The following is a 13,256-nucleotide window of genomic DNA, read 5'->3' as shown; positions in this document are numbered from 1 at the left end:
CCGTGACCCGGAAGAGAGTGAGGTTTAGAGGGGTGATGGTACCGGATGGCTAGTGTGCCCGTGCAATGGCACGATGAGTAAACCTCACTTGCCAACGCCTTAAAAGCTGTGCTGGACAATGAATTGAATTTCAGCTCATTGGCTAACACTGCATGAATGACTCTCAATCAGTGGAGGTTTTTGGACCCAGGTTTGAGCACCGCACTGTGCAGGATGACCACTGAAACGTTGGTGCCGTGACACCAATGAGAGTGAGGTTTAGTGGGGTGAGTGTGCCGGATGCCAGCCAGTGAGGCTGTGCGATACTACGTGTAAAATTAGTTGATGGCTTTCAGCTCATTGGCTAACACTGCTTGAATAATAATAATAATATAATCTCTCAAACAGTGGGGATTTGTGAACCTTGGTTTGAGCCTGCACTGTGAGGGACGACCACTGAAACATTGGTGCTGTGACCCAAAAGAGGGTGAGGTTAAGAGGGGTGAGTGTAACAGATGCCAGCCAGTGTGCCTTTGCCATAGTTTAATGTGTAAACTTCACTTGCCGACACCTTAAGAGCTGTGCTGGACAATGAATTGACATATTCAAGCTCATTGGCTACCACTGCTTGAATAACTCTATCAGTGGAGATTTGTGGACCCTGGTTTGAACCTGGACTGTGCAGGATGACCACAGAAACATTGGTGCTTTGACCCGGAAGACAGTGAGGTTTAGAGGGTTGAGTGATGCCAAATGAATGTGTTGTGGCAGTTGCGGATTTCACCAATGCGGCGGTTTGAGGAAACACTCGGTTGCTTTTCCAAACATGTCTCTAATGGTGAACCGTCAACATGAGAAAGCTCAACAGGAAGTGCTTAAAGTTTAATGGCTTTGTAAAAACACTGAGACAAAGTCCAAGTTCAACGCCATGGTGTTTTTGAAACTGCACCAAGTTTTTTTCTCAGAACTTTCCACTAACTTGAAGTGTTTTGCCAAGAGGATTATTTGTAATGTGTCCATTTTCAGAACGGGCTTCTTCTATTTATGGCCGAAGTAAGACAAAGAAAACCATTTTGAAGTTGTCTTTATTTTTAAATGATTGTGCCATGATTTTACCGGTCCGGCCCACTTGGGAATAGATTTTCCTCCATGCGGTCCCTGAGCTAAAATGAGTTTGGACACCCCGGTTTTAGATGAAAAGAGCAGTTGAGTTTTATATTATGGTTTGGTTTAAACAACTAAGAAAAAAGGTTTTGGGTGTTGTTTTCGCTAAACGCATATCTTCGTCTAAACATGGCCAAGGAAAGACATTATTGTGGGTTTCCTGCACGTCGTCTTCATCACTAAAGAAAAAATCGAATTCCTCTGCCATTTTCAAGTATGTTTAAATTTTTTTTTGAGTCCAGGGTGTACCCCGCCTTCCGCCCGAATGCAGCTGATATAGGCTCCAGCACCCCCCGCGACCCCAAAAGGGACAAGCGGTAGAAAATGGATGGATGCTTTAAAGCGTCCCTCTGTCTTTGAATCTTTCATCATCATGTGACATGACTTTGTGTCTGTTATGATTTTACTTCCTGGTTTCGATGACCCGCCTTATCTTGCCTCTGATTGGCCAGTTCCAAATGTTTCGCCCTAACCCTAGTCAATTGTGACTCATTATACGAACACCAACCAATCATCATGGATTTTCTCCGTATGTATGGATGTTCTCATTCATCCAGGTCAATGTATTTCCTCCATGTTTTTTGGGGCTTGGAGTTGCAGTCCATTTTCTCTCTTTGTAGCTTGTAGCTTTGTTGTAAGCTACCTCACTACACGGCTCTAAAACAGACCTGGGCAAATTAAGGCCAGAGGTTAAGCTTTTCAATCTGGCCCGCCGGACATTTCCAAATATTTTTTTTTAGATCTTTAAGATGGAAACTGTAGCTGCCATTGGGATGTGCAGTGATGTTTTCCAAATGACCCTAAGTCTTGAACTATACAAAGTACAAACCCCGTTTCCATATGAGTTGGGAAATTGTGTTAGATGTAAATATAAACGAAATACAATGATTTGCAAATCAGTTTCAACCCATATTCAATTGAATGCACTACAAAGACAAGACATTTTTTTTTTTTTTGCAAATAATAATTAACTTAGAATTTCATGGCTGCAACACGTGCCAAAGTAGTTGGGAAAGGGCATGTTCACAACTGTGTTACATCACCTTTTCTTTTAACAACACTCAATAAACGATTGGGAACTGAGGAAACTAATTGTTGAAGCTTTGAAAGTAGAATTCTTTCCCATTCTTGTTTTATGTAGAGTTTCAGTCTTTCAACAGTCCGGGGTCTCCGCTGTCGTATTTTACGCTTCATAATGCGCCACACATTTTCGATGGGAGACAGGTCTGGACCGCAGGCGGACCAGGAAAGTACCCGCACTCTTTTTTTATGAAGCCACGCTGTTGTAACACGTGCTGAATGTGGCTTGGGATTGTCTTGCTGAAATAAGCAGGGGCGTCCATGAAAAAGACGGCGCTTAGATGGCAGCATATGTTGTTCCAAAACCTGTATGTACCTTCAGCATTAATGGCGCCTTCACAGATGTGTAAGTTACCCATGCCTTGGGCACTAATGCACCCCCATACCATCACAGATGCTGGCTTTTGAACTTTGCGTCGATAACAGTCTGGATGGTTCGCTTCCCCTTTGGTCCGAATGACACGATGTCGAATATTTCCAAAAACAATTTAAAATGTGGACTCGTCAGACCACAGAACACTTTTCCACTTTGCATGAGTCCATCTTAGATGATCTCGGGCCCAGAGAAGCCGGCGGCGTTTCTGGATGTTGTTGATAAATGGCTTTCGCTTTGCATAGTAGAGCTTTAACTTGCACTTACAGATGTAGCGACAAACTGTATTTAGTGACAGTGGTTTTCTGAAGTGTTCCTGAGCCCATGTGGTGATATCCTTTAGAGATTGATGTCGGTTTTTGATACAGTGCCGTCTGAGGGATCGAAGGTCACGGTCATTCAATGTTGGTTTCCGGCCATGCCGCTTACGTGGAGTGATTTCTCCAGATTCTCTGAACCTTTTGATGGTATTATGGACCGTAGATGTGGAAATCCCTGAATTTCTTGCAATTGCACTTTGAGAAACGTTGTTCTTATAATAAATATAAATGATAAATGGGTTGTACTTGTATAGCGCTTTTCTACCTTCAAGGTACTCAAAGCGCTTTGACACTACTTCCACATTTACCCATTCACACACACATTCACACACTGATGGAGGGAGCTGCCATGCAAGGCGCTAACCAGCACCCATCAGGAGCAAGGGTGAAGTGTCTTGCTCAGGACACAACGGACATGACGAGGTTGGTACTAGGTGGGGATTGAACCAGGGACCCTCGGGTTGCGCACGGCTACTCTCCCACTGCGCCACGCCGTCCCTAAACTGTTTGACTATTTGCTCACGCAGTTGTGGACAAAGGGGTGTACCTCGCCCCATCCTTTCTTGTGAAAGACTGAGCATTTTTTGGGAAGCTGTTTTTATACCCAATCATGGCACCCACCTGTTCCCAATTAGCCTGCACACCTGTGGGATGTTCCAAATAAGTGTTTGATGAGCATTCCTCAACTTTATCAGTATTTATTGCCACCTTTCCCAACTACTTTGTCACGTGTTGCTGGCATCAAATTCTAAAGTTAATGATTTTTTGCAAAAAAAAAAAATGTTTATCAGTTTGAACATCAAATATGTTGTCTTTGTAGCATATTCAACTGAATATGAGTTGAAAACGATTTGCAAATCATTGTATTCCGTTTATATTTACATCTAACACAATTTCCCAACTCATATGGAAACGGGGTTTGTATTTCAATGGTTGGAATCTGAGCTTTTGCCTCATATACTAGTTACTATGGTAATCTAAATCACAGCAGCTCAGACGAGGCACCAAGCAGTGTGGGTGGGGTGCGTTTCCACAGAGTGTTTCTAGAGCGGGGGACAGACACGGAAGGAGATTTTTACAACAAAGTTCTAAAGCTTAGTGATATATCAGATGTATCAGTTTGTAGGTGTTTTTTTTACCCTTCACATTTATTATTCGCTGTGTTTGTTGCGTTTCGCTTGATTAATTGATTAATATGTCGATCGGACGAGAGGGGGTGTGACATTCATATGTTGTCAATATTAAGTGTTTTATCGTTCATACGGTAGTTAATATTATAAATCCTGCATTCTTTATTTTCATGTACATTCTGGGTGGGCGGGTGTCTCATTCAGTAAAAACATCATTTTTTTTTGAAAATGGTAAAAAACTGAATGAGTTGAAATGGTTGGTGTAGGAATTTTTCAAATCGGTCGAGAAATGTTGAAGTAGTAACATGTTGTATTGAGAAATGGTATTACGAAATTCCTAGAATTTCGGGAAAACCAGGAATGTTTCCAATTCAAAAAACAACTTTGTTTTTTGTCCTGATTAAGAGGAATGTTTTGACGGTGGAACGGTTGAAATGCGTTGAAAAATGTGGAAGGAGTAGTCGCCAGGAAAAAGGGTGGAAATAGGGCTATGGAAAAGCAGGAATTCTGGAAAATCCTGGAATTTTTTTGAACTTGGAAAAATGATAGTTTGAATTTCCAGAATGGTGGAATGTGTTGAAGGTAGAATGGTTTGAATCAGTTAAAAAATGTGGAAATGGAGAAAGTTTGACAAATGGCCAATTCATTTTGAATGGGAAAAATGTCCCGGAAAACCTGGAATTATGGGAAATCTGGGAATTTTTGGAATTTGTCAAGGGAAAGCCCGTGATTCCCGAATAGGCTGAACAGTTTGAAGTTGGATCGGTTTGAATCAGGTGAAAAATATGGAAGGTAGAGCGCGTCAAAATCTGGAGAAGAAGAAGAAGTAGAAGTTGAAGAAGTTTAATAAATACATTTTGGTGTAGAAAACCATATGTGTGAATGCTTTGGAGCTATCACACAATTATGTTTATAGGGCACAGATTGTACTACATGCTATTGAGAGATGTTCTTAATATTTAGTTGAATGATGTAACTAATGTACAGGAGCAAACAATGTCGAATGAAGAGTTATCTGACAGTGTTATTCATGTTGTCGCCACTGGAGGGCAGCCTCACAAGCTTGAATGGAGCAACACAGCAGAAGCATACAGGTGGATGTGATGGCAGATGGTGGCTTAATAACCTATCAGGCACAATCAGAGCTGCATAAAAAGCTCTCCATTTGCAGGAATGAACCCCCTAAACAACGCCAGCCCAATGAATTCACCTCCTCTGCCAAGCCTTGAGGTAACCATCTGGATATTTGGGAATAAACGCTGCATGGCGTTCACATTTTACCCTGCGGGCCGCCGTTGTTTGACACTTAATTACTAGACTCAACTATTTATTTAGCTAATCGCCAAATCACCAGTTATTTTCTTTCCTTCGTCACTGAATAAGCTATAATGACGCCTATTGTTTATTCCTCTCGCTTCCTGTTAGAAAATTATGACATCATCTTTTCTGGTCAAATTTAATCACATTGATGAATTTTAGGTGTCTTTATGTTGAACATAAGGTGAAAATTCATAATTTTCTCTGCTTTCTACTGCAAGCGTAAACATGTGATGTTCTTTCTTGTAATTTGTCAAACAAATATACCTGTGCCATTTCCCCCCCTGGTAAATACATTGTTTAAATGCAAAATACATTCAATTTAAACTATCTTGCACACTTGAAAAATAAAGCACATTAAAAAAAAATATGTGAGTGAGTCTTTACCATGAAATATATTCATTTGAATCGGTGGTACTCCAATTTTTTTTTGTCACCAAGTACCACCTCAGAAAAAAAACACTATCATGACCAATATTAAAATACAGTAGCGTAGTAAGACTAAGTATTCATTAAAAACAAAGCAAACGTTTTATTTAAGAAGTATACTTATATTTTTTTGGGCCACTAACATTACACAGTTTGAACAGTAACACTGTGTTGAAATATTTAAACAAGGAATTATTTGCCGTACCACTAGGTGGAGCTTGTGTACCACCAGCAATTGTGTTCCTCTTCATCTCAACTATACTTTAAAGGGGAACATTATCACCAGACCTATGTAAGCGTCAATATATACCTTGATGTTGCAGAAAAAAGACCATATTTTTTTTTAACCGATTTCCGAACTCTAAATGGGTGAATTTTGGCGAATTAAACGCCTTTCTATTATTCGCTCTCGGATGTGACGTCACATCGGGAAGCAATCCGCCTTTTTCTCACTTTCGTCGGTGTGTTGTCGGAGGGTGTAACAACACGAACAGGGACGGATTCAAGTTGCACCAGTGGCCCAAAGATGCGAAAGTGGCAAGAAATTGGACGAAATTTGTTCAAAATACGAGGCTGTGGGGAAAGCCGACGAAATGGTCAGTCGTTTGTTCCGCACACTTTACCGACGAAAGCTATGCTACGACAGAGATGGCAAGAATGTGTGGATATCCTGCGACACTCAAAGCAGATGCTGACATCAACTCCAAAACTGGACAGATCAGCTTACAGGAAAAGAGAGCGGATGAGGGTATGTCTACAGAATATATTAATTGATGAAAACTTTATTCATTACTCGCGGTTTTACGTAAATTATTATACATAAACTGTGTTTACCAATAATTTAGCTTAAAAACATTTTTTTTCTTTCAATCATTTGAGTACATGCGGGTAGTCTTGTGTAATGCAGTATTTTGTGTCTATTTAGGTATGGTTAACCTGAGTGCTGAAATCATACTTGCCAACCTTGAGACCTCCGATTTCGGGAGGTGGGGGAGGGGCGTGGTTGGTGGCGTGGCTAAGAGGGGAGGAGTATATTTACAGCTAGAATTCACCAAGTCAAGTATTTCATATATATATATATATATATATATATATATATATATATATATATATATATATATAAGAAATACTTGACTTTCAGTGAATTGTAGCTATAAATATATATTTCTTTTATTGTGTATATATATATATATATATATATATATATATATATATATATATATATATATATATATATATATATATATATAAATACTTGAATTTCAGTGTTAATTTATTTACACATATACTTGTTGAGTTAAGGGTTGAATTGTCCATCCTTGTTCTATTCTCTGTCACTATTTTTCTAACCATGCTGAACACCCTCTCTGATGATGCATTGCTGTGTGGCACGCACAAAAGTGTTTTCATCAAATGCACCAGATGGCAGTATTGTCCTGTTTAAGAGTGTCACAACATTGCTGTTTACGGCAGACCAAAACGTGACTGCTGTTGTTGTGTGTTGTTACCGCACTGGGAGGGCGTTAATGAAACTGCCTAACAATAAACCCACATAAGGAACCAAGAACTCGCCCTCGATCATTCTACAGTTATAACGTCATTGGACAGGCACACCGTTTATATTGTGGGAAATGCGGACCTGAGTCCGCCTGAATTTCGGGAGATTTTCGGGAGATAATTTGTCCCGGGAGGTTTTCGGGAGAGGCGCTGAATTTCGGGAGTCTCCCGGAAAATCCGGGAGGGTTGGCAAGTATGGCTGAAATCGTGGAAAAATATATGTTCTTAGTGCGCCTGAAATGGGCTGTCTGCACTCTCAAAGTGCATGTTGTTGCCAAATGTATTTCATATGCTGTAAACCTAGTTCATAGTTGTTAGTTTCCTTTAATGCCAAACAAACACATACCAATCGTTGGTTAGAAGGCGATCGCCGAATTCGTCCTCGCTTTCTCCCGTGTCTCTGGCTGTCGTGTCGTTTTCGTCGGTTTCGCTTGCATACGGTTCAAACCGATATGGCTCAATAGCTTCAGTTTCTTCTTCAATTTAGTTTTCGCTACCTGCCTCCACACTACAACCATCCGTTTCAATACATGCGTAATCTGTTGAATCGCTTAAGCCGCTGAAATCCGAGTCTGAATCCGAGCTAATGTCGCTATACCTTGCTGTTCTAGCCGCCATGTTTGTTTGTATTGGCATCACTATGTGACGTCACAGGAAAATGGACGGGTTTTTTTAGGGATATTGCGTGACGGGTAAAATTTTGAAAAAAACCTCGAAAAGTAAAATAAGCCACTGGGAACTGATTTTTAATGGTTTTAACCCTTCTGAAATTGTGATAATGTTCCCCTTTAAGGATATTTTCTTGAAAAAAAATAAAAAAAATAAAAAAAATAAGTCAGCACAAAAATGACACTTTAGTCGTGTCCCAGCAGGTTTCAGTCCACACAGCCGCTATGAAAATTGTGGAGTATTTCACAAGTCACATGGTCCACAGGAAGTTGCATCCCCCCACATCCTCTGCAGGAATGTGGTCGTTGCATTCTCAGCACAGTCCTGTTACTTAAATGATCTTTTGATGTTGTTTAAAAAACAATAAATGTTGACTATGTGCTCAGTGTCAACGTGTGACGTTCATATGTTGTCAATATTCAATGCTTTATCGTTCATAGTTAATATTGTAAATCCCGCATTCTTTATTTTCATGTACATTCTGGGTGTCTCATTCAGTAAAACATTTTTAAATTCCATTCAGTTTTTTTAAGGCGGTCTGTCAGAACGTTTATAGCATTCAGACATTATTGTGAGGTTTTGTATTAGTGTTCCTAAAAATAGATATACCGGCCCCCAGACACATTTTTTTCTCTAAATTTGGTGTCTGATAATTCTATGCTAAACACTGTGACTTCTTGTCCTGTTTGTCATTATATATAACCTCGTACAAAAATGAAATTAAGTTGATCTTTGATCCTACCAAGAAGAAGGCTTGTAAAACTCCACTGTGTAGGATGGGACGCAACATGAAGGTGTTCTGTTTCTTTGATGTATTGTAATCCACAGAAAGATATTGTCTTGACTCGAGAACTACAAAGCGGAGAGGAAACAGGACCAGACTCCCCTCCAGGCGACCTATTCTTTGAACTGTTTTTTACAAACTTTTCTTTGAACTGAAAGGCGGTGGCTTTTTACGACCCCACTCCCTTAGAAACAGCTGTTGCCATGTAATCAGGGAAAGTCCAAATAAAAGAGGAGGCGTACAATCTTTCGTCAGAGCGTGGTGACACTGTACAAGGGTGCAGGTGTACGTGTTTCTCCTCATTGACCCCAATTTAATTCTGTCTCTGTTTAATTCCTTGCTTCTTGTCTTGTTTAATAGATGTCATCAGTGTTTGAACCTGACACTAAAATACTTTCTTTTTTCGAGGCCGGAAGCCATTATTCATATTTACATTGTTTCTTATGGAGACATTTGATACGAACTCTACCCTATTTTTGCATGTATTTGTCTGTTGTTGACATGCAATTAATGTGATATTTGGAAATTAAAACACATGAGGTTACATACTTGTAAATGGGCATGGCGATGTGCTCCATGAAGCTGATCTGCAGTTCCGGGATGTAGGCTTTTTCTCGGTCCATCATCTCGCTGGGTCTGTTGCCCATGGCTTTTTCCTGCACGTGCGACAGGAACATGAGTGAGAACTGCCAGGTCCTCAATACTTGCTCAATATTTAAATAGGATATTGTGTTATTGAACAAATAAATACGTACCAGGTCTCCTTGAGAGAAGAACTCTTTGTAGATAAGCTCCTGTAGAAAACACGGAGAGCAACATGACGTATTGTTCATTCATGTGAGATTCATGGTGTATTATTCTTCAACTTTGGTACGTGGGCTCCATCAAGCGGTACGCCAAAGGATCACATGGTTTTATTGTCCTGTTCAAACTGTGTGTAATGTCACACTTTTTTCTCGAATTCCGCAGCCATGCACCTAACACTCGTAGAACTTGGTATGTGAAACATGCTAACTGTGTACATTAGCATGCTAGCATGCTAACATTAACGTGCTAGCTTTTTGAGCTAATTTTGCAACTGTTTACCTGAGAGTCATATAACTTGGTATGTAACACTTGTTAATTGCTAGCATGCTAATGTTAGCATGTTAACATTAAAGTGCTAACTTTTTTAGCTAATTTTTTCACTTTTTTCCTCTAAATCTCCTTTAGAGTCATATAACTTGGTATGTTAAATATTTTGTTATGTTCGCATGCTAACACTAGTATGCTAGCTGATTTTTTAAATTGAAAAATACATTGGTGAGCAAAATTAGCATGTTTCAAAATTCAGTGTGTAAAAAATGTATTTTAGAAATATTTGTTATAAATTATTATTTATTTATATTTATAATTTATTAGCATTTTAGCACGCTAACATTAGCATGCTCTTTGTTTTAGCGAATTTAGAAGGTATTTGGTAGTTTATATTTTGTTATTTCACTGATGCTTACTGCTAGCGTACTATTGTTAGCATAGTGCTGTTGGCGTGATAGCTTTTTCAGTTTATTTTGTAGGTATACACCTCAGTCATATTTAGCAGCCTATATATTTTGGTATTTCACAAATGCTAACCGTAATTAGCTTATTTCTTAAGCTAATTTTATAGGTATACACCTCAGTCATATTTTGGTACTTGATGCATTCGCAGGTTGGCATGCTAGCATGTTAAACGACATTTTCAGCTACACACCTCAGAGTAATGTATTTTGGTACTTGATGCATGTTACAGTTATCATTTTAGCATGCTAACATTAGCATTAGCAGTTATTTAGCAGCATATATTTTGGTATTTCACTTATGCTAACTGTAATTAGCTTATTTTTTAAGCTAATTTTATAGGCATACACCTCAGTCACATTTTGGTACTTGATGCATGCTCACGTTAGCATGCTAGTATTTTAAACAACATTTTCAGCTAAAAACCTCAGAGTAATATATCTTGGTACTTGACACATGTTACAGTTAGCATTTTAGCATGCCAACATTAGCTAATTTAACAGTTATTTAGCAGCCTATATTTTGGTATTTCACTTATGCTAACAGTAATTAGCTTGTTTTTTAGGGTCATTTCATAGGCATACACCTCAGTCATATTTTGGTACTTGATGCATGCTCACGTTAGCATGCTAGCATTTTAAACGACATTTTCAACAACACACTTCAGAGTAATATAGTTCGGTACTTGAAGCATGTTATAGTTCGCTCTTTAGTATGCTAACATTAGCTAATTTAACAGGTATTGAGCAGCCTATATTTTGGTATTCCGCTAATGCTAACTGTCATTAGCTTATTTTTTAAGCTAATTTTGTAGGTATAACCTCAGTCATATTTTGGTACTTGACGCATGCTCACGTTAGCACGCTAGCATTTCGAACGACATTTTCAGCTACACACCTCAGAGTAATATATTTTGGTACTTGATGCATGTTCCAGTTAGCATTTTAGCATGGTAACATTAGCTAATTTAACAGGTATTTAGCAGCCTATATTTTGGTATTTCACTAATGCTAACTGTAATTAGCTTTTTTTTTTTTTTAAAGCTAATTTTGTAGGTATACACCTCAGTCATATTTTGGTACTTGATGCATGCTCACGTTAGCATGCTAGCATTTTAAACAACATCTTCAGCTACAAACCTCAGAGTAATACATTTTGGTACTTGATGCATGATACAGTTAGCATTTTAGCATGGTAACATTAGCTAATTAAACAGGTATTTAGCATCCTATATTTTGGTATTTCACTTATGCTAACTGTAATTAGCTTATTTTTTAAGCTAATTTTGTAGGCATACACCTCAGTCATATTTTGGTACTTGATGCATGCTCACGTTAGCATGCTAGTATTTTAAACAACATTTTCAGCTACACACCTCAGAGTAATATATTTTGGTACTTGACACATGTTCCAGTTAGCTTTTTAGCATGCTAACATAAGCTAATTTAACAGGTATTTAACAGCCTATGTTTTGGTATTTCACTAATGCTAACTGTAAAAATGCTATTGTTAGCATGTTAGCATACTTCTGCTAGCATGCAAGCCTTTGTAGCTAATTTTGCTCATACTTTTTGTTACTTAAAAGCTATCTGGCCGGCGTGCTAACTGTTAGCATTTAAATTCGGCTTTGGCTATTCAGTAGACTAGTGTTTTTCAACCTTTTTTGAGCCAAGGCATATTTTTTTCATAAAAAAAATACGGAGGCACACCACCAGTAGAAAAGGTTAAAAAATGAAACTCCACCAGGTTGTCGTACCTTATTTTGAGTTTGTTGTTATTTCCTGTGTGTCGTGCTTTAGTTCCTGTCTTGCGCTGTTATTTTAGTGACTCTTCCTGTTTTGTTGGTGTTCTCCTGTAGCAGCTTCACGCCTTCCTTTGAGTGCTATTGCCCGCACCTGCTTTGTTTTTGCAATCAATACTATTTAAGTTGTGCGTACGCTATCCTTCTTTGTGGGGACATTGTTGATTGTCATGTCATGTACGGACGTGTTTTGTGGACACCGTCTCTGCCCCACACGCTGTAAGTTTTTGCTGTCGTCCAGCATTCTGTTCTTGTTGACTTTGTAGCCAGTTCAGTTTTACGTTTACTTAGCGGGACTTGCCTTTTGTTCATTTTTGGTTTAAGCGTTACATACGTTTTACATACCAAAAAAGGTTGAAAAACACTGCACTAGACAACGACACATTATTATAATTATTGATTTGCAAAAAATATTTTTTGGACCAATTAGGTAGGGGGTCTGCAACCCGCAGCTCTTTAGCGCTGCCCTAGTGGCGCTCTGGAGCTTTTTCAAAAATGTATGAAAAATGGAAAAAGATGAGGGGAAAAATATATATTTTTTGTGTTAATATGGTTTCTGTAGGAGGACAAACATGACACAAACCTCCCTAATTGTTATAAAGCACACTGTTTATATTAAACATGCTTCACTGACTCAAGTATTTGGCGAGCGCCGTTTTGTCCTACTAATTTTGGCGGTCCTTGAACTCACCCTAGTTTGTTTACATGTATAACTTTCTCCGACGTGTTTTATGCCACTTCTTTTTCTGTCTCATTTTGTCCACCAAACTTTTAACATTGTGCATGAATGCACAAAGGTGAGTTTTGTTGATGTTATTGACTTGTGTGGAGTGCTAATCAGGCATATTTGGCCACTGCATGACTGCAAGCAAATCGATGCTAACATGCTATTTAGGCTAGATGTATGTACACATATTGCATCATTATGCCTCATTTGTAGGTATATTTGAGGTAATTTAGTTTCCTTTAAGTCCTCTTAATTAAATGTATATCTCATGACAAACTGTCTGTATGTTATATGGCTTTTAATTTTTTGCGGCTCCAGACAGATTTGTTTTTGTATTTTTGGTCCAATATGGCTCTTTCAACATTTTGGGTTGCTGACCCCTGAATT

General features: G+C 38.7%; 1 protein-coding gene across 4 annotated transcripts in view; it reads right to left on the bottom strand.

Moving 5' to 3' along the window:
- The window catches only part of pde2a (phosphodiesterase 2A), a 509,748-nt gene that overhangs the window by 4,733 nt on the left and 491,759 nt on the right, over nucleotides 1-13,256 (bottom strand). For all 4 annotated transcript variants that reach the window (XM_061925765.1, XM_061925768.1, XM_061925766.1 and 1 more), the window contains 2 exons: nucleotides 9,558-9,596; nucleotides 9,352-9,458 (listed from right to left, as the gene is read on the bottom strand). In XM_061925765.1, the coding sequence (XP_061781749.1) occupies nucleotides 9,352-9,458; nucleotides 9,558-9,596 (146 nt within the window). The remainder of the gene's footprint in view (nucleotides 1-9,351; nucleotides 9,459-9,557; nucleotides 9,597-13,256) is intronic.

The sequence above is a fragment of the Nerophis lumbriciformis genome, linkage group LG30 (assembly GCF_033978685.3).
Source record: "Nerophis lumbriciformis linkage group LG30, RoL_Nlum_v2.1, whole genome shotgun sequence".
Classification (NCBI taxonomy): Eukaryota; Metazoa; Chordata; class Actinopteri; order Syngnathiformes; family Syngnathidae; genus Nerophis; species Nerophis lumbriciformis.
Note: the sequence above shows the minus strand (reverse complement) of the source record. Positions and strands in the feature narration are given on the sequence as shown.